The sequence below is a fragment of the Equus quagga genome, chromosome 3 (assembly GCF_021613505.1).
Source record: "Equus quagga isolate Etosha38 chromosome 3, UCLA_HA_Equagga_1.0, whole genome shotgun sequence".
NCBI classification, from domain to species: Eukaryota; Metazoa; Chordata; class Mammalia; order Perissodactyla; family Equidae; genus Equus; species Equus quagga.
The window spans coordinates 134248304-134270226 of record NC_060269.1 but is presented as its reverse complement, the minus strand read 5'-3'; the positions used below and the strand labels follow the sequence as shown (position 1 = coordinate 134270226).

Below are 21923 nucleotides of genomic sequence, written 5' to 3'. Positions count from 1 at the left end.
GTACACCATTAAGTGAGGATTTAGGTAGAATGATTTGAGAATAAAGATATAATCGAAAATTTCAAATCTGTTGGCGTTTCTTGTCTGCTCTTTACTCTTTTTCTCCTTAATACTTACCCCTACTAACATGCTATGCCTTTTACTTATTTATTTTGCTATGCTCACCTCCTCAACTAGAATGTAAGTTTTATGAAGAATTTTTATCTCTTTCTGTTCACTATGGTATTTCTAATGCCTGACACATGGGAGGTGCTCAGTAGATTTTTGTTGAATGGATGGAGTGGTGTTCAGAGAAGGAAATAATTACCAGGAGATAGTATTTCTGAAATACTTCATGGACAAGTTACATCCTGAAGTAGACCTTGAAAGATAGTGTTTTATTAAATAACTTGTTTATTAAATAAGTTAAGTAAAAAATTACCAATTTCATTTTTATAGGAATTTTTTTCAGGTCATATGTTCTTCCTAACTTTCTCTTAAAGCTTTATAAAGTTTCTTCAGCCCTCACTGTTGACTTCTCTTAGAGAGTTTGACAACAAAGCCTATTTAATTAGAGTGAGTGATGCTGGCCCTTTCCTTATATACTAGTTGCAATAACACTTTCACTTCATATGTTTATTAGCAAAATAAAATATGTGTAAAAAAATGTGTAAAATATCTGTAAAATATGTGTAAAAAAATGTGTAAAAAAATCTGCTGGAGGGTATAGCACATTGTGTACACATCTTCTTTATACCATATGTTATGATACCTGAGAGTTTATCTTTTACTTTACATCCATTCAGAATAATTACAAATGAATTCGAAATCACAGGCATATCAAGGTTCTAGTGGTTTTGTGGATTATGGATGATAATTGACCATTATGCATATAACTTCTTAGATTTTAGCAAATCTTGATCAGAGTTGTAAATATTTATATATACAGGTATAGGTCACATAACTTATAATTGCATTTTGCGTTTTTTTAGAATTTCCTTTTCTGTTTCCTTGCCTTCCAAGACTAAAGAAATTAAAATTAGATTTTGAATTAGAACTATTAAAAATGTTAAATCACCAAAATGGGTTATAACTGGAACATGTAGGTAATACAGGTTTGCATTGTTCTTTAGAAAAAAAGTTATTAGTATTTATGGTCTCCAGCACTGGTTTTTCTTGCAATTTTTTTTCCTAAGCACAGAATTAGATATTCTTAAGCCGTTATAGTTGCAGTAGAGCTTAGTAAGCATCTAGTCTACTCACTTTATTTTAGAGGTGAGGTAACTAAGATACAAGGACAAGTGATTTGTCCACATCAGTTAATTCATACAGGGCCAGAATGATAAACTGATTTTTAACTACTGTTGAGGAGATAATCAAATTTTGGCTAACCCTTCTATCATGCTAATAACCACTTTAAATTTTAAGCCCATACTATTTCTAGAAATACATGTCAATCTGATGACATTTTGAAAGGATATTATTTTAGTGACCTGGTTGAATAGTGGAAGTACGTTTGTGGAATTTGTCAGTCTACCATCAGCCAGATTGGATGAGTGAAGTTTGGCAGTACTTTTCCATTTTGGTACATAGGCTGTTTACTGTTTAAATCAATAGGAGGTAATTTTTATTAAGCTGATTTTTTAAGTCATTAATAACCCTACATACTCTCTAAATTGTTAGTTTTTAACAACCTGAATGTGAGGATTTACACATTTTCCATAGGAACAGGTTTAACCAGTAAATGTATATTAAGGAAAACATGAGGAACAAAATTTTTAACAATTCAGTCTTTTTCTGTTGGATTTTCCTTGTTGAATTTAAGAAGTTATATATTTAAAAATACCATGAGTGGACTCTTGGATTCTCTTAAGAAGAAAAAATGAAAAAAAAGTTTCTAAGGATCATGTGAATATTCTACATTTCCTTTTCTTGTATTATTTGTGATATTTTCCTACGACTTACATTTTAATTAAACTGGATTATATAAAAATTACACCTTGTATTCTGTGATTTCTTTTTTTTAAGGAGGGAGTTCATTTGTTTCTTGGGGGAATAATTAATAAATATAATGGGTTGGATAAGAAGAAAATGGTTGGGGATATGGAACAATGTAGGCAACCTGAAGTTAGTACTGGTGTAACTCCTGGTTGTAGCTGCCTAATATCAAGTAAATTCAATTATTTATTTTCAGTCAATTGTGTTCATATATTATACTTTTCATGTGAAGAATACTCTGCTAGACTCTTTAAAGCCTCTTAGGTTGACTTAGTCTGAAGTTTAATTTGTTGGTCTTCTTTTAAATTACATTCCCTTAGCTGTAGCCTCTGTTTTGGCATGGCAAGTTAGTAATTGCTCTTTGTTCTATTTCAGATCCCTGCATGTCACTGAGTCCACCGTGCTTCACAGAAGAAGATAGATTTAGTCTGGAAGCTCTTCAAACAATTCATAAACAAATGGATGATGACAAAGATGGTGGAATTGAAGTAGATGAAAGTGTTGAAGTAGGTGGAAAAACTTTTTCCCTTGTATTCTCTTAAAACAGAATGACCGTTTTTAGTCTTAAATTTTCCTATTATTCCTTATCTGACTCAGCTCCTTCATCTTCAGCATCTTTAGTTTTTCTCTTTACGTTTTAATTTTATCTTTAGTTTTTCTCTTTACATTTTAATTTTACTCTTTGTATTTACATGGTTTTCCTTTTCTCTTTTTTCTCATATGTATACAAGTCTTCCCAGTTTTATAAGAATCTTCAGTCTCATGTTCTTGGATTTCTCAAACATACATCCTATTTTGATTATATCAGTTATTATTGGTGCTTTACAAATCACCACAAAATCTAGTGGTTTAATACGACAACAGTTTATTATTTCTCCTGAGTCTCTGAGTTGACTGGGCTCAGCTGGGCACTTTTTCTGTTCCCTTAGGTGTGGGCTGAGGTCACTATGGCAGTTGTGTCAGTTGGGAGCTCTGCTGGGGCTGGAATATCTGAGATGACGTCATCTCTTATCCTTCAGAGTCTCTCTCCATTCTGGAGTCTAGCTCAAGCTTCCTTACAGCATGGCAGCTGGCTGCGAGTGGCAGTGCTCCAAGAAAACAAGTTCCTGTGTGAAAGTGCTTATCATGCCTCTGTTTGCCAATGCCTGTTTATCAAATGGGCTTAACACAAGTTATTTGGCTAAACTCAGAGTCTGTGTGGGAGAGGATCAAACAAGGGTATAAATACCAGGAAAAGGGTTTTATTGGGGGTCATCAATGTATTAATCTGCTCTACTCACTGTACAAGTAAATAATGCTTTATTTCTTAAGCATTCTCATCTTACCCCTGTCTGGTGTCCCTCTTAGTTTCTCTGTAGAAGTTGTTTTCTTTATTCAGCTGTGGTTTCATTCTAACCGAATCCCCTGGTCATTTTTTCAGGCCTCTTCAACCTCTTTGTTGTATTTGTCACTGTTGAAATGCTTCTCTTTTAGTTTATATAATACTAAATTACATTATTATCTAATGTTATATAATAATGACATCCTCTGATCACATTGTTATCTGACAGTAACATTCTCTCAAGATCAGTTCTTAACCTGCGGTATAAAACTTTTACCTTGAGAATGCTTATCCATTTTTAGGTTGCTCCTAATTCCTCTGTCTCTAAGCCAGTCCAGATTCGTGACCTATATGTATTGCTTTCTGCCTGATATCTTGTGAGGACTCTTACTTTTGCTTTCAACTTAGTTTGTCTAAATCAAAATCCCAGCTCTTCTCTTTGAAACGCTTCACTGTTCAATGGCACTTCTGGACCTACTTCTCCTCAATTCTTATTCTTCTAAATCAGGAGTTGGCAGACATTTTCTGTAAAGGGCCAAGGTACGGGTGGAAATGTGTTCCCCCTCAAACCATACTTTGAAGCCCTAACCTCTAGTACCTCAGAATGTGACCTTATTTGGAAAGAAGGTCATTTCAGATGTAATTAGTTAAGATGAGGCTATACCGGAGTACTGTGGGCCAGTAATCCAATATGACTAGTGTCATTGTAAGAGAGGAGAACACCATGTGGAGATACAGACACAGGGGAGAAGATGATCATATGACAGTGGAGGCAGAGATTGGAGTTATGCAACTACAAGTCAACGAATGACAAGAATTGCTAGTGGCAGCAGAAGCTATGAGAAAGGCATGGAAATTATTGTCCCCTTAGAGCCTTAGAGGATGGCCCTGCTTATACTTTGATTTTAGACTTAGAGCCTCCAGAACCGTGAGAGAATAAATTTCTGTTCTTTTAAGCAATCCGGTTTGTAGTACTTTATTACAGCAGCCCTAGGAAACTAATACAGGCCAGCTAGTAAATACTTTAGATTTTGTGGGCCATATGGTCTCTGCTGTAACTACTCAACTTTCCCGTTGTAGTGCCAAGCAGCCATAGACAATACATGAACTAATGGGCATGGCTGTGTTCCAGTAAAGCTTTATTTGCAAAAACAGGCAGCAGGCTGTAGTTTGCTAACCCCTTCTGTCTTGTGTTCTTAAAATTGATTTCTTTTTCTTCCTTTCTCACTTCTCTGTTCTAGTTGTTTACATGCTCTGTTTTAATCTGGGGGGTTTATTATTTTGTGCCTAGATTATTACCTCTAAGTTTTTCTTCTCCAATCCATCATGCATATCACTTGGAGAGTGTTTTCTCTAGCTAAGAAACTTAACAATGATTTCTTATTGTTTATTAGATCAGGTAATAACTCTTCAGTCTTAAAGTTAATGTCTCAGCATCATCTGATTTCTGCTTACTGAGATAATCTCTTCTCATTGTGATTAAATTGTTTTGGTTAGAGCTCAGTTCCATTAATACCATAATCATAGCTTTCAGTTCTAAATAGTCCAATTTATTTTATTCATTTCTAGAACCACAGATGACAGGATAATCCTATTTTACATTGTTTCTAACTTAAAAAGTATTTGAAGTATGTAAATATATTCTCTTGGTCATGAAGTACAGTGAAATGAAATTGGATTATCAAGAGTTTTACTGTTGCTAGAAAATAAAGTAGTTGTCATTTATTGTGGGTCATTTTATTATATCGAGTAATTCATTCTCTCAACATCATCATCATTCCTTCTCTCTGTCCCAATAAGTGCACGCGCACACACACACACACATTAAAACAAGCTATAAGATTACTTTTTAGTAATAATACTTGGGATTATTAGTGATGAATTGTTCTTTCTAATCCTCCCAAGGTTGTCTAAGTGGTTTATTTAGTTGCCAATATAGTTGCTTAAGAATGTGAATATCAAATATGTGAACATAAACTCTATTTACTTTATAAATTATTACTATCCTTATAAATTATGGATTAAATAGAATTTATATTTGCATATTTGATTCTCTTTGTAGAGAGAATTATTCTCTAGGCTAAGTAGATTTCCTAAAATAATTGTTCTACATTTTTTTAGTCATTTACAGTATGACAGTATTAGTTTTATCAAATTCCATGTCAGCTCTGAGAGTGAATAGTGTTTAGTAGATGAATGCCCTGTGCAGTTTTCTAATTGTGTCCAGCAATTAAATTGGAGATAACTTTTAGCATTAAACCTTGTGGTGCTGTACTGAAAGGACATAATTTTCAGTTATCACACTGATGGTGCTAAGTTTTCCTTTGATGTTAGTATTGCTTGAGGACCTAATCATTGCTTAGCTTTGTTTTAGGTTAGGAAACATATTAATGCTGAAGGATTATTTTATGGGGAGGGAGAAGTGGGATTGAAAGAGCATATGTGATTAATTTTGAGAGTTTTAGTCTTATAAAATATTTGAAAATACTGGTGTACAGTTTCACTTTTTAAAGGTTGAATGGTTTTAGATAGCTGCATTTCAGAAATTACAGATTGACATATTAAGATTGGTTAATTTTAGGCCTAGAAAAAGGCTAAATTCTTTATATTAAAAAATCACTTTTGTTAATTGATATATCAAGTTATAAATATTGCTACTCTTGGTTGTTTTCTGACACCAACCAATTCTTTAATTCTCCGACACCACGTGGGTTTCCAGTAACTCATTTCAGTTCTGGCACCATCCCACCGAACTGCCCCCACTTCAGATGCCAGTCACAAGTCTCGGGTCATGCATACTTCTGACCAACTGTCTATAAATCTTGGATTCCCATGACTCCTTCCTCAGGTTTGATAATATGCTGGAGTGGCTCACAGAACTCAGGAAAACACTTTACTTAGGTTTACTGGTTTATTATCATGAAGAATACAACTTGGCACAGCCAAATGGAAAGGATGGATAGGACAAGGTATGGTAGGAGGGGCACAGAGCTTCCATGTCCACTCTGGACATGCCACCATCCCACCACCTCCATATGTTCACCAACATGGAAGCTCTCTGGATCTTGAAGTTCAAAAGTTTTTACATAGCTCAGTTTCCCTAGAGGTCAGGTGGGTGGGACTGAAAGTTCCAACCCCCTAATCACTTGGTCTTTCTGGTGACCAGCCTCATCCTGAGGTGATCCAGGGGCCATAAGTCATCTCATTAGCATGAATTCAGGTGTGATCTAAAGGGGTGAAAGACATTCCTATCACTTAGGAAATTCCAAGAGTTTTAAGAGCTCTGTGCCAGGAATCAGGGACAAAGACCAAATATAGTTCTTATGATATCACACTTACAAAAATATTTAAATCTGAAAAAAGTGTACATTTTCTTAATCATTAAAAATACCTTCAAAGGAAAGATCTGGTAAAATTGTATATATATAGACAGAGAGGTTTTAAGTAAGCTTATGCAGATATTTGACAGCCTGTTTGAATATATTTGATTGCGTAATAGTTCCTAGACTTGAGTTATTTTAATCGTTTTTACCTCATCATCAGATATTAAATGCTCAAACCTATGAAATGTTATCATTATCACTGTGCCAGACAGAGTTAGTGTACATGGCTATGTAATTTATACTTCAATGGAGTTCTTATTGAGTCTTTTAAATTTCAGTGGAATTGCATACATTTTGTAATAAAAGTTAGGACTAAAAACTTTATATTAAAAAGTAAGACATGTTAAAAGAGCTTAGAATTCTATCAGTATGATAGATGAACTTGAACGATTAGAAAAAGATGATCTCTTTCTCTCTGTATTTCTTCTAATATTAACACTTAAAAGCAAATACAGTATACCTCTATATTTTATTAGTTCCTAAAAGAGTCAGAAATCCACTGTCCAGTATGGTAGCTACTAGCCACGTGTGGCTGTTGAGCACTTAAAATTGAGGTGTGTTATAAGTGTCAAATGCACTTTAAATTTTGAAAATTTATATGAGAAAAAGAATGTAAAATATCTAAATTTTAAAATAGTACATGTTGAACATGATAATGTTATGGACATACTGGATTACATGACATATAATGTAAAATTAATTTCACTTGTTTCTTTTTACTTTTTAATGCAACTTCTAGAAAATTTAAAATCACATATGTAGATCACAATTTATTTCTATTGGACAGCACTGATCTAGAGACTGGTGTGTTGTAGGCTTTAAGGAATGAGTTATTAATTCTGCAGTTCTTGGACTAGTTTGGTGCCTTCAGTTCAGAATACTGTAGTCTCCCCTTATTTGCAGGGGGTGCATTCCAGGACTCCCAGTGGATGCCTCAAACTGAGGACAATACTGAATCCTATATATACTGTGTTTTTTCCTGTATATGTATACCTATGATAAAGTTTAATGTATAAATTGGGCATGGTAAGAGATTGACAGCAATAACTAATAATAAAATGGAACAATTATAATAATATACTGTAATAAAAGTTGTGTGAATGTGCTCTGTCTCTCAGTATCTTATTGTGCTGTATTCACCCTTCTTGTGATGATGTGAGATGGTACAGTGCCTATGTGATGAGATGAAGTGATGTGAATGACGTAGTGTTAGGCAGCTGTTGACCTTCTGACCTATGTCAGAAGGAGTATCATGGAGCCATGTCGATGTTGATGGTTGGATGTTTGGATGTCAAGAGCAGACAATGTCTGCAGTTTACAGTGGGTGACTGAAACTGTGGAAAGGGAAACAGGTTAGGGTGGACTATTGTAGCTACATCTTGATTTGTATTTCTTGTTAAAGTGTCTTTTTTTTTTTTTTGAGGAAGATTAGCCCTGAGCTAACTACTGCCAATCCTCCTCTTTTTGCTGAGGAAGACTGGCCCTGAGCTAACATCCATGCCCATCTTCCTCTGCTTTATTCGTGGGACACCTACCACAGCATGGCTTTTTGCCAAGTGGTGCCATGTCTGCACCTGGGATCGGAACCGACGAAACCCAGGCCACTGAGAAGCGGAACGTGTGAACTTAACCACTGCGCCACTGGGCCAGCCCACATCTTTTTAAAGTCTCTCTTTTTTAAAGAAGTAAATAGTAATACTATTATGGTCCTGTAGCAGCCATCATTAGGAAATTTCATGAGTTTAATAGGAAACCTTAGTCAAAAACTTAAAATACTTAATTTCTTTTTTTGATCTTTGCTTTGCAATGTAGCTTTTCAAAAAAAGTTTAAAAAAATACTTAGCATTTGAAAATGATGGTCGAAAACTCAATTTTTTTCTCTTTAGTGCCCTCTGTTTTAATGTTTTTTGTTTTTGTATTTCTTTTTGTATGTTTGTTTGTATGAGAAGGCATTTACTCTTGTAGTTTATTCATCCATTTAATATTGAGCTAATATTTGAGGATCTATTATATGCCAGATACTCAATAAATCTTGAAATATATCAGGAACAAAACAGACAAAATCTCACTTAAATCTTCAAGCCTTTAAGCTAACATTCTTTTGGGGCTTGTGGAAGGCAGACTAAACAAAAAGCTAAATAAGCAGGGAAAGGGGAATCAGGCCAGGTAGATGATGGGTGGCTGCAGTTTTAAATAGGGTGGTCACGGCAGTTCTCATTAAGAAGGTAACACTTAAGTATACTGTATGCAGTACTTGGACAAGTAAGGGAATAAATATCTGGCAATTTTCCAGAGCTATTCTAAACCTGAAATTGGAGAACTGGGCGTGTTTCAGATTAGGAACAGGATGTAGAGGTTTTGCTTTCATTGTCTTTTGGCCCAAGATCAAAAAGATTAAATGTCAATTTGTGCTGGATCTGTGACCTGTTTAGATTGAGTTGTTGATTACAATCAAGTTTGAATGTTCTGTCAATATTGAAGATACTTTTGAAAGTGTAGGTACTTGATCAGCAAATAATTTAAATAAGAGAAATGAATGGTTTTGTTGCCTTGAGCACAGCAATAGAAGGCAATGAGAATTCACATTGTATTGCCTACTTTGTGACTGAAAAATTTACTATAGTTTCTGATGTGTGTGAACTTTATTTTTTGTTTTTACTTTTCCCTTTTTTCCTTTTAAATTATTAAAAATTCCTTCCCTTTTTCTAATTTTTTTTTCCTTTTTACCCATTCTTCTCTTTCATCGATGTCATTTGGAATAGGTAGTTTTAGAGTTTTTGTTCTTATCAGTTGGTTTGATATATATAATCAACTTTAAGACCAACTTATATGGAAAATCTGGTTGTACCTGGTATTTCAGTTTTTCTTCAGTAACTATTCTTCCTGAAAAACACCTTTGTCATCATTTGTCTATGTACCTCTCAGAAAATTTAGTTAACAACACAGATGTATCTGTGTCTGAAACAAGGAGAATCACTTATGAAAATAGGTAAAAGTGGGCTTAGAAAACATAGTAGAAAATACATTTTAAAATAGGATCAATGAGTTTTGAATTATTTGGATTACTGTTTCTCAAAGAATAAATGCATGTGTTCTTTAAGTTAAAATTTTAGCTTACGTATTAGTCATCTATTGCCGTGTAACAAATTTTCTCCCAAAGGTAGTGGCTTACAGCAATATACATTCATTATCTCATGATTTCTGTGGGTCAGAAATCCAGGTGCAGCTTTGCTGGGTCTTCTGGCTCTGGGTCTCTGTCACAAGGCTGCAATTAAGATGTCAGCTGTATTTTAGTTATCTCAAGGCCTGATTCAGGGAGGATCCACTTCGAAGCCTACTCATGTGCTTCTTGGCCCCACAGGTCCTCACTGGTTGTTGGTTGGAGATATCTGTTCCCTGCTACACGGCTCATAAGGTGGCAGTGGGCTTCCCTCCGAGAGAGTCAGAGGGAGCTCAGAGAGAGAGCGCAAGAGAAGGGCCAACAACATGGAAGTCAAATTATTCTTGTAACCTAATCTTAGAAGTGACATCCCATCACTTTTTTGCCATATTCTGTTTGCCAGAAGTGAGTCACCGGATCCCGCTGATACTCAGGGGCAGGGAGTTACATGATGGCATGAATCCGAGGATGTGGTGATCATGGGAGCCATTTTAGAGGCTGTTTACTGTGATTTGTTTCTATATTCTGCTAACGGTACTAACAAATATGCTAGCCATATTTGATGGGAAATGCTCAAGCCACAGAATTATAAAGTATGAAAACATTCAAGTTACATAACTTCCTTCAAAAGGCTTCATTTTGGAAGTGAACCACAGTAAGACTTGTCATGTTTATCTTTGTAATAGGATATGTCTAGAATTTGAAAGTGTGATGTGTTGGACAGTGCTTTGTGTCTGTAATTGCATGCACAAATGTACCAGTACAATTTATTTGACTGAAGGATCACTTGGCATTCCCCTGAAAGGCCAAGCAGGTAAGGTAAGAGAGTAGGTGTTAAAGAATTCTTGCTGTCTGTTAAATTATAATTATTGAGGTGTTTTCCTGTATACTGAAGTTTTCATAGTTCAGTTAGTTAATTATTTGATGCCATAAAAACAGACTTTAATTCTTCCTCGAAAATAATAGCAAGAAGCGTACAATTAGAGTAGCAGAGAATGTTAATAGATAAGCCATAGAAAAAATGGTTAGATGGGAAATGATTGGGATTAATTTAGTTTTGTTACTATAGGACTTCTCAAACTTACATTTATAGATTTAGATACTAAAATAACAGAAAACATTTATTGAGCATTTACTGTTTATTCCGCACTGTAAGCACTTTGCATGTACTATGGTATGGACTCCTCATAGCAACCCTATGAGCTACAAATATAACATTATTATCTTATTTGCAGATAAGGAGACAGGCTTCACGGAAGTTAGGCAATGTGCCTTTGGTCACCAGCTTATAAATGATAGAACTGGGGTTTTGAAGCCAGACTGAATCCATGTTCTTGATTCCTACTCTGTGTTGTTTTTCTCTGTTAATATGTATCATTAATCTCCCTCATTATGCCCTCCTGGATAAATAAATAGCTGTATATAAGTAGTGCATGTGTATATATGTATTTATTATGTATTTAATGTATATACATACATAGTGTTATACTATTATGTCTTTTTAAAATGTTCACAAAAGTATAAATTAAAAATAAGATAAAAATTAAATATGAATGGAAGTTCTGATATTTTATCCCTCTCAAGTGGGTTAGATTGTCCATCCCTGTAGGGTCTGGGCAACCGAATTTGGAGACCACTGCACTAAGGAATTGTAAAGCAAGGTCTGTTATAAGTCACGTAGTCTTCGTTTCATTTTTATAAGAACAGGCAACTGTGAGAGTTTTTCCAGAAAGCAAGTTCCAGAGACACTGCTAATCTTAATATTTATTTTTCTCTAATTTCCACTGTTCACTGTATATAGGTCTCTTATCTATATAGCACATCAATTACTGATATTGTTATGGTGACCACTCTGCTTTTCATGATTGAAATTGGCTCTGATATCTATGATACCTGTAATGGTATTGTAAGAATGGAGCAAAGCTCATTCATTTATATTAATTTAGAAAAAAAGGTGGGGAGTGACTGAGACAGAAAATTTAGATATCATTTTGATAAGAGAAGACATTAAAATCTCTATTTCCTTTGTTTGAAAAATACTTTTAATTTGCCACTGACTTTTTATTTCAGCTGCAAATTCTTTTAATTTTTAAATTTAAATTATTGATCTGTAGAGATCCTAGAAGAGAATTAATGATTTTGAACACCTTTAAATAGGAGGCTATGGAAGAAACATCCTCCTCTTATCTAGAAGGAAGTCCTCTCGGGATGTATGATCAAGGTATTTTGATATTCTACAATGCACCAAAATCTGTTAAGCACCAAGTACCTGTTAGTCATTTGGCTTGTGTCTTCTCTGTTCACATCTGTTAACTGCACTTTGAGCTATTCAAAATAATATGGAGGCTGCATGTGTGTTTTGGAAGCAAGGTAAAAAAAAGGTTGGGGCATTTTCCTACTTTGTATTTAACCTACAGAATGAGGAAGGAAAGGCGATGAACCCATTTGACAAAATAGATCGTTGCAGCCAAATCTTTGGGCCTCAAGGGAGAGAAGAGAATGAAGAAGGAATTGCTGTAGTTTTGAAAGATTGCTCTAAGGAATAAAGCAAAATATGCTCCCTGGACAAGCATCAACTTGTTAGAAATGCAAATTCTTGGGCCCCATCCCAGCCCTACTGAATCAGGAACTTGAGGGTGGGGCCCAGAAATCTGTATTTTAGCAAGTCCTCAGGTGATTCTGATGTCTGCGTTGTATTTAATAAATCTTATAGTTTTTGCACTGTACTTTTGTAACAGCTTTTATCATCTCAGGCACTGTACTTTTGTAACAGCTTTTATCATCTCAGGCATGGTATTTATATTTGGCTATTGTGATGGTCTTGCAAACGGCGTTGCTTCCTGCCCCTGTACTTTGTGATTTCACTTTAGCCAAGTCCTACCTTACAAGTTTCTTAATATTTTCTACAGGGAGTCATGGACATACAGTTACTATAAAGTAGGGTTGTGTATGTATTTTTCTGGGGAGAAAACTCTTTGCTTTTTTTTTGTTAAAGGAAGATGGCTTTGTAACCTAGAATGGTTAAGAACCATTATATAAAATATTGAGATAGATTTTAAGAAAATCTCATTATTTTATAGTTGTACCTAGAATATTTCTTAAGTTCTGAATTTTTTACCCTGCCTCAGCATTTATTTAGTTGCATACCTGGACTCTTATGTCTTGCCTTGACAATTGTAGTACCTAATTACTGTACTTCCTCCTCTGTCTCTTGCTTTTCCAATTTATTTACTGACTGTGGTTGTTATCTTTCTGTTTATAATACTTGATGAGAATTAATTCTCCCGGAGTGTTTCTATTCATATATCTCCTTGTCCCTCAAAGCAACTACCATAGAAACTAGAAGACTGTTATCCTGCCATTTCTTACCATCCACAATATCTTGCCTCTACCTCAAACTCTGATTTATTATAACGGATTCTCTCTTCCTGATGCTTCCTTAGTCACAGGTCATTTGAGAAGCACCATTGGTATACGTATAGTTCAGTTACATGTGAATTAAAAAGGCTTTTGTGCTGCAGTAGGTAGGAACTTAAAACACTGTAATAGTTTCTGTGGAAAGATGTATTTCAAATGGCAGATAAACACTCTTAAATGCAAACAGTTTATAAACTGGGAATGAACGGTCTATAGAATGAGATCTGTCTATAAAGAGCCAAAAGCTTCTGAAATCATTTTATGGCCTTGAAACATTCAACCCAGTTCCTTTACCTCTTTCTGGGAGTTATCACGACCCCTGCTTCAGCTAGTAAATCTTTAGCCCCTTCCTTCAAATTATTTCCACTTTCCTTACTCAGACCACCTGGTAATTATGTATTTTCATTAAAAAAATTTGTTTCCCATTCCTCTCCCATTAATTTTTAATTTACCTTAACAAGAGTTTCATGTTAAATCCTGTTACAGACTGGAAGGGGGCAGAGGAGTAGGAGTGTGAATCAGGACCTGCGTCTGTTCCCTCAGTTCCAGCCTGACTGTACTGCCAGTCCTGCTCCTCTTCTCCCCCTCCTTTCCTGGGCATTTTCAGGATCACAGCCTGGCACTGCGTTTATGTAATGCATTTTTTTGGGAGTTTAGTACCCTTAACATATTGTCTCATCTTCCAAAAGATGTCTGAGTTCGAGTGGGTACAGAACCTGTTTATTTCCGTTTCACAAATTAAATAAAATTGTACCTTTCCTGTAACATTAACTCTGCCATAGATTGTTCTTGTAGATAGGGTGACCATATATTTCATCATCCAAACTGGGATACTTTTGAGAGTGAAAGAGGGTGCTGTTAATAATTAAACCAGGAAGACAGGTGTAAATGAGGACTGTCCCAGGCAAATGGGGCTGTATAATTACCTCATTATATGTCTAATCACAGTCTCCTTTCTATTATACCTACCTTTATCTGTGTCTTCCTCCTTCACTAAGTTGTTATTGAATTGATCTAAGTATTATGCCAAGTTTGTGCTATTAGTAAAGCTTGGATCTGTTTTAATTTAGTTTATCACCCTAAGTCTTTCTACATGGTACAGCTCATTTTCTAGTAATGTGACAGAGACTCAGATATTTTTCTATTTCTTTTTCTTAGAGTTCAGTGATTTTTTTGTCTTTTTATTCTCTAGAAATTATATAGCTTAACAATATTTTCTGTATTAACTTAAAATGTACTCATCGACCTTTTCATTGATTTTTAGAATTTTCTTTTAGTAGTAAGTTTCCTGGCTGTCCCAAATTTTCATATCTAAAGAAAATTATATAACAGTCTACATTTTCCTATAGTTCTATCCTCTCTTCAGCTGTCACTAACCACGTGGTCTTCAGAAGGCTGTTTTGCTCTAGAAAGCTATTTTTGAGGTCTTAAGGTAAGATACTGTGCTGTATCAGGGAGATGCAAAGTAAATTGTTCTTGTCCTCAGAAAACCCCACCATAAGTTGATTCTAACATCATGGTTTATAAAGCATTTGTGATGTCTCACATTATCTTCAGTGATGTTTTTTTGCAATTGGCAAGACAGCTGGTATCCCTATTTCATGTATGAGGAGACCGAGGCTTAGAGAGGCTATGTTACTTGGGTCACTTTGTGTGTGTGAAGAGAACTGGGTTAGAGCCCAACTCTCCCAACTCCTGTTCACTCTCCACAACAGGTTTAGACATAGTTCCAAGTTGTTGTTTTTTAAAATTTGTATTCAGGTTTGAGCCCTGGAAACTGAAAGAACCTCCTTTTATGCATTCTTGAACTATGTTTCTATTAATGATCTCAATTTTAGTTGAAAACCTCTGGATGTTGATGTCAGCTTTTTCCCTAGGACCTCAGACCTGCTTGTTCCTATATTCGATTTGAATCATATTGGCTTATGTCTTAAATGTTATGTTAAGCTTGCCTGGAGAATACACCTTACCTCACCATAAAGATTGCTATTTTCCCCTGTTAATTAGCCCTGTATTTTAGTTAGGCTTTCTATCCGGACTTTTCTGGGTCTGGCCTGGCTTGATTTGCTCATGACCTAGTACTGGTCCTACCAGCTGTTGATGACCTGCTTTTTACTACCCCCTGGCCTTTTTACAGTGTTACTAGGCCTGGAGGGCTGAAACTATAGTCTGTTAAGCTCAATTGATAAAGAGGATCTTTTTAAAACTGAAGGAATATTTTACCTTGATCCTGAAAATGTTTAAAATAATTGATTAAAAATATTTGAGAGCCTTTCACTTTAATCACTAATCCTTTCCAACTGACCTTTATTTTTTTATTTTTTATATCCCATAAGTATGTAAAATTTCTTTCAGGTTTTAATTAGGGAGGTATGGGGTTTTTGTGGAATTTTAAAAACTGTTTTTAAAATGAAATAGTTGATTTTTGTTTTGTTTTAATTTTCCTTTTATTTTCTTTTCCTTGTCCCCTCAAGGACTTGGGAAATATGCCTGAACTCCTGACTAAGGGTGTTATTGACCACTCAGTTAAAAACAAACTCACCTAATGTTTAAAGTTTCTGTTTATATATACAGCACTGTACTAAATATGGGGCAGAATGAAAAAATGACCATAGACCTCTATGAGCTTACCATCTAGTAGAGCATATAATGTCGTATATGAATAATACAATACACATTATGGCAAATTATATACTAGGAATAGACATGAATCATGGAAGTGCTCTTATGTTTTAGAAGAGAGAGTGCACATCTATTTGGGGAGCATCAAGGAAAACTTGGGGTAGGCGTCCTTGAGATGGACCTTTGGAAACGGGTGTGGTTTTCACAGGTGTAGATGGTAGTAGAACATTCCAACATGAAGGTTCAGGGTAAGGAAGAGCATTAAAGCAAGAATGTTGGCTACTAATTTATGCACTAGTGAGTAATTCAGTCTGACTGGAGTATGGTGTTGTAGGACATAGGATTGAAATGAACTTGCTTGGTTTTCCTTCTTTCTGCTTCTGGCTACTTCTCCTCTGATTTTTTTTTTTTATTGGTCTTGCTTTTCTTGCACCCTGAAGTGTGTGTATTCCATAGATTTATTTTTTAAGACTTAATTCTTTTAGGGCAGTTTTAGATTTACAGCAAAAAAATTGAGAGCAAGATAGAGAGATTGCCCGTATACCCTCTACCCCCACATGTGTCTAGTCACTCATTATCAGCATCACTCAGCAGAATGGTGCATTTTTTACCAAGGATGAGCCTACATGGACACATCATACTCACTCAAAGTCCACGGTTTTCTTTAAGATTCATTCTTGGTGCTGTACATTCTCTGGGTTTGGACAAGTGTATAATGACATATATCCATCATTATAATATCATACAGAGTATTTTCACTGCCCTAAAAATCCTCTGTCATTGTTTCAGCTATTTCTTCTGTTCCTTTCTCTCTTCTCCTTCTGGTAGTCTCATTACACATATGTTGCACCTTTTGTGGTTATCCCACAGTCCTTGGATATTTTGTTCTGTTTTTTTTCAGTCTTTGTCCTCTTTGCTTTTTGGTTTTCGAGGTTTCTATTGATATATCCTCTAGCTCAGAAATTTTTTCCTCAGCTGTGTCCAGTCTACTAATTAATAAGTGCATCAAAGGCATTCTTCATTTCTGTTACAGGATTTTTGATCTCCAGCATTTCTTTCTGGTTCTTTCTTAAGATTTCCATCCCTCAGCTTACATTGCCGATGTGTTCTTACATACTACTTACTTTATCTATTAGAGTCCTTAGCATATTATTCATAGTTGTTTTAGATTCCTGGTCTGATAATTCCAGCATCCCTGCTGTGTCTGGTTCTGATACATGCTCTCTTTTCAAATTGTGTTTTTTGCCTTTTGGGATGCCTTGTAATTTTTTCTCAGTAGCTGGACATGTTGTATGGGGTAAAAGGAACTCTTGTAATGGCCTCTAGTAATATGGTGGTGAGGTGTGGGGGGAGGGGAAGCGTTCTGTAGTCCTGCAATGAGGTCTCAGTTGTTTAGAGAGCCTGTGCCTCTGGGCTGTTATGTTTCTCAGTTTTTGTTTTTTTCTTCCCTCTTAGCTGAGGCAGGATGGCTAGCGTGTGCTGGAATTGAGTATTTCTCTTCTCCCACTGGAAGGCTAGAGCCTGGTGGAATTGAGTATTTCCTGTCAGTTAGGCTCTGATAATACCCCAGCAGGTTAGGCTTTGGTTTATTTTCTCCTGAGGGCAGGCCTTGATAAGAGGCACAGAGTGCTTCGCAGTATTTCAAAATGGTTCTTTTTCCCCTCCCCCTGCCAGAAGCAGGAGGGGATTTTTCTCCAGTATTTACTGCTGGAATCTGGTCGAGCTCCTGGAGGTAAATCTCACAATATTGTGGGGGTCCTTCCTATGACTGGGTATCCCTGGAGTCTTTAACGTCCAGACTTGTGTGCGCTGAGCCTCCAGCAATTCGTCAGTTACAGTTCAGATTTTCCTACCCCAGCACAGTTCCTGCAGCTGTTTCCTCTCCTGACTGTTTCAGGAAGGGTAAGCCTGTATTCTCCTCTTGGTCTCTCCAGTCTTGGGGGAAGCGGTTTGTCCTGTGTCCTCCCCTCTCTTAGGGATCCAGAAGGAGTTGTTTACTTTTCAGTTAGTTTAGCTTTTTACTTGTTACGATGGAGTGGTAACTTCCAAGCTCCTTACATGTGGAACTGGAAACTAGAAGTCTCCTTCCATAAGATTTTTGTCTTTGGGCCTCTTCTTTCATTCCTTCAGACTCATGGCTTTAACTATCACTTCCATGTATGTTCAGTTCTGACTTTGGTCCTGAATTTCATTCTCACATTTTGTCTGCTAGGATCTCCAACTTGGTGTCCTAAATTCTAAAAAAATACTTTACTTTCTCTCCTTGTTTTCCTGTCTAGAAAGTCTTAGACTGAGCCAATCGGTGCTTTTCTTAAAAAACTGTTTCCTGTTTCTCCTTATATTGTTATTTGGATTGATGGTATCACTCTTTTACCTACGCTTCAGGCTCAATGCTCTGGACTCATCTTTGTGTGCCTTTTTGTCTCCCTCTCTGAGTTGTTGAGTTTTATTCTTACTATTTGATGTCTGGTGGATTTTCCCATTGCTAGTCTTGTCTTCTACCCTGAAAACCTAACAAATGAATAAAAAGACTTTTAAAAATTACAGTATGTAGCAAATTAATGGGATATCTTAAAGCTTGGCTTTCTTAAAGATCCTGAGAGATGAACAGTACATTTAAAGTAAATATCTTTTTAATGAATAAAATTGTCCCTGTGAAAGATAACAAATTTCTTAAACTTCTTAATGGTTTAAATATTTGAGATATAAGTTACATATAATTCAATGCAGAGATGTTAGCTATACAGTGTGATGAATTGTGACAAATGTATACACCCATGTATGCACCACCCGAATTGAGATATAGAACATTTTGATATTTACATTTTGAAACCGTCACTTTCTTTTGTAGAAGACAAGAGAAATCTTTGTGTTGCTATAAAATTTGTTGAATATAATTAGTCAGTAATTTTTCTTTAACTCTTAATTTCTAGTTTATTTCTATACTTTGTGGTATGCTTAAAATCTTGTCCCAGTGATCTAATAACTAACCAAAGATGTTAGGATTAGGATAGGGAAGTTTTTTCTTCTCTCACTGTCAGAGGCCATATAACCACCGGGGTCTCATTCACCTGCATTTGTGTCCATAAACTCTATATTCTCTCTTATTACTGTGGATTCACTGTTTGTGCTCTTTGCAAAAGTGAATTCCTCTACTTCTGCACGTCTCATCTTCTCTTGCCGTTGTAGGACAATGATTTAGCAATTTTCCTCTCTTCTTCAACAACCGTATTTTCTATTTTTTACTGGCTCTTTCCCGCCTAACTCAAATCTGCCATTATTTTCCCACTGTATAAATAATAGCAAAACAAAAACTTCTCCCTTTGGTTGTTACCCAATTCCTTTCTCCTTCCCTTATAACAAGATCTTCAAAAGGACTTGTGTACTATTTCTCTCATCTTGTTCTTTCTGGGTCTCACTTAAACTTTTGCCTCTATTACTCCACTGAAACAGCTTATTATGCTCACTAGAGATGTCCACGCTGCTGTGCAGTGCTTAGTTAATAAGTCTTCATATCACTTACCAGCATCGTGATACTGTTGAACATGCTTTCTTTTTTAACACACTTTTTTTCTCTTCGCTTCAGGAAACCGTGCTTTCCTTATTTTCCTTTGACTGTATTGATTTCTTCTTTTCAGTTTCTTTGCTGATTTCCTCTTCATCTCCTTGATCTCTTAACATTGGTGTGCTTCTAAACTTAGTCCTTATGCCTCTTTGCCTATTTATATTTATCCCCTTGGTGATCTCACATAATTTCAAGGCTCCTAAATACCCTCTATTCATTGGAGTCCTAAGCTCTGGATTCGTATATCCAACTGCATCAACATCTCCATTTGGATATCTAATAGTTATCTTAAGTTTAAAGTGCTCAGAATTGAGTCGTGATTTTCTGTTTGACTCAAATCTCTTCTCTGTTATCTTTGTTTCTAACGGTGGAGTTACTGTTTAAACAACTGCATCATAATAATCCTTGAGTGTGCCAAAAAATTTGGCATCATCTTTGATGTTTTGTGATCTTATCCACCATTGTTGATCATTACCCAGATCCATTAATCTGTTAGAGGTTGCAAAATGCCAATAATTTAATTCTGTTCTTTTTTCTTATTATTTGGAATACTTCTTTAAAGAGAAATTTCAATATGTCAACTCTTTGGTTTCCTATTTCTATAGGAAAGACAGGATAATGCTTGATTCTTTCCCCTTATTTATAGGTTTTCAAAATAATTAGGTGGTTTCCAAGGACCCTCCAAAGGAGATAAAAGAGAAGAGTGTGTATGTGTGTGTAGAATCATGAACTCATGGATTTAAATGAATTTCAGGCTGTTATTATTTATTTTGTTGTTTAAATTGTCCCATATTTAGGCAGTAGAAGCTTGTTTAAGCTTGCACCTGGATCCTTTTGACCCCACCTTGGTAGTCTTTGATAGGTTTCTTGCTTTCTACAGTGATAAGACATTCCAGGCTCAGTTTGTACATTCCTGGCCCCAGAGTTCCTCTTTCTTCAGCTATTTCTTTAAGAAGTCTTGATTTCTTTTATTGGAAAACAATATCTGACAGACCACACTCAATGTGCTGGCAGTGCTGGCTTAATCATTGTTTCTATGACTTTTCAGTGGACAGATCTAGGAAAAATTTTTTTTAAAGATGATAAACACTATGAATTCAGCCTGATAATTATGATTCAAATTCAATACTCCAGGGTTTTTATTTAACTTTATTGATCTTACCCTGTATCTTCCAACAATCACACTGAAACTCTTGGTGCTTAATAATACCAGCATAATTACTTATTAGATTTATCCCACACTGTGCACACAACAGTCTCAGGATAACAATACTAACATTAATACCGATAATATGATACTGAAAACAGTTTGAGCCTTTTCTCTCATTTCTTTCTTTTGTTCGTAGGGTGTATCCCACTAGGGATATGTGGTTAAAGTCAGTAGAGAGTGTTCCTAACTATATGGTTATACTACTAACTAACTATACAGTTAGGTTCATTTGTTAGATTTTACTTGTGACTTTTAGGGATTACATTTAAAAATTGATTTTGTTTTATAATTAGAAAAATATTTATATGATTCCATAGTCCTGTGTATGAAACAAAATATATGCAAAAAGTATAGCTTCTGTCCCTGTCTCATATACCATATTTCCTCCTTCCCTTTAAAGGTGGCTTTTTTACCCCTAATTTTATGGTTTACCTGTCCTTTAATTTTTTAAATATAAGCAAACACATATTTTTATTCTCTTCTTTCTTAAAAAAATCAACATCATTTGTTTCAAGTAACAATATACGTTTTTTTTTTTTGGCTGAGAAAGGTTCACCCTGAGGTAACATCTGTTGCCAGTCTTCCTCTTTTTCTGAGGAAGATTTGCTCTAAGCTAACATCAGTGCCAATCTTCCTCTATTTTGTATGGGGGTTGCAGCCACAGCATGGCCGCTGACAAGTGGTGTAGGTCTGTGCCTGGGAACTGAACCTGGGCTGCTGAAGTGGAGCACGCCAGACTTAACCAGTAGGCCACAGGGCTGGCCCCAGTAGCAATATACTTTTAATTTTACTTACTTTATTAAGTCTCTGTTCCCCATGCTAGGAATTATATTCTTTGAGAGTAGAGATTATTGTTTTGGCTTTATACTGCTGTGTTCTCACCACTCAGAACATGTTCTGGCTCATAAATAGATAATAAATATTTATGTGAATAATTGATTGCAGTGTGCTTTCATGGTGTTTCATGTTAATGCAAATTAAAATTTGTGTTTGTTAAAATATAATCAATTACTAAATACTCCATTTAAGAGTGACAAGATACTGGAGCTCAAATTAGTATTTTAAAAGTTTATTTTTACTTTTGTGTAATAATCTTTCCCAGTAACTAGTGACAATAGTTTCTTAATGAAAGTAACAAAGTATTCTTTGTAAGTTAATAATCACTGAATATCTGTTTTTCTAATTGATTACCTAAATAATGTTTCCCCAAACTCTGTTAACTCTATGCATATATATGTATATGTATACTGATTTATGAATATGGCTCA

General features: G+C 35.5%; 1 protein-coding gene across 2 annotated transcripts in view; it reads left to right on the top strand.

The window, feature by feature from the left end:
• The window catches only part of STIM2 (stromal interaction molecule 2), a 167346-nt gene that overhangs the window by 64053 nt on the left and 81370 nt on the right, over nt 1–21923 (top strand). For both annotated transcript variants that reach the window (XM_046656689.1, XM_046656688.1), the window contains exon 2: nt 2353–2483. In XM_046656689.1, coding sequence (XP_046512645.1) covers nt 2353–2483 — 131 coding nt within the window. The remainder of the gene's footprint in view (nt 1–2352; nt 2484–21923) is intronic.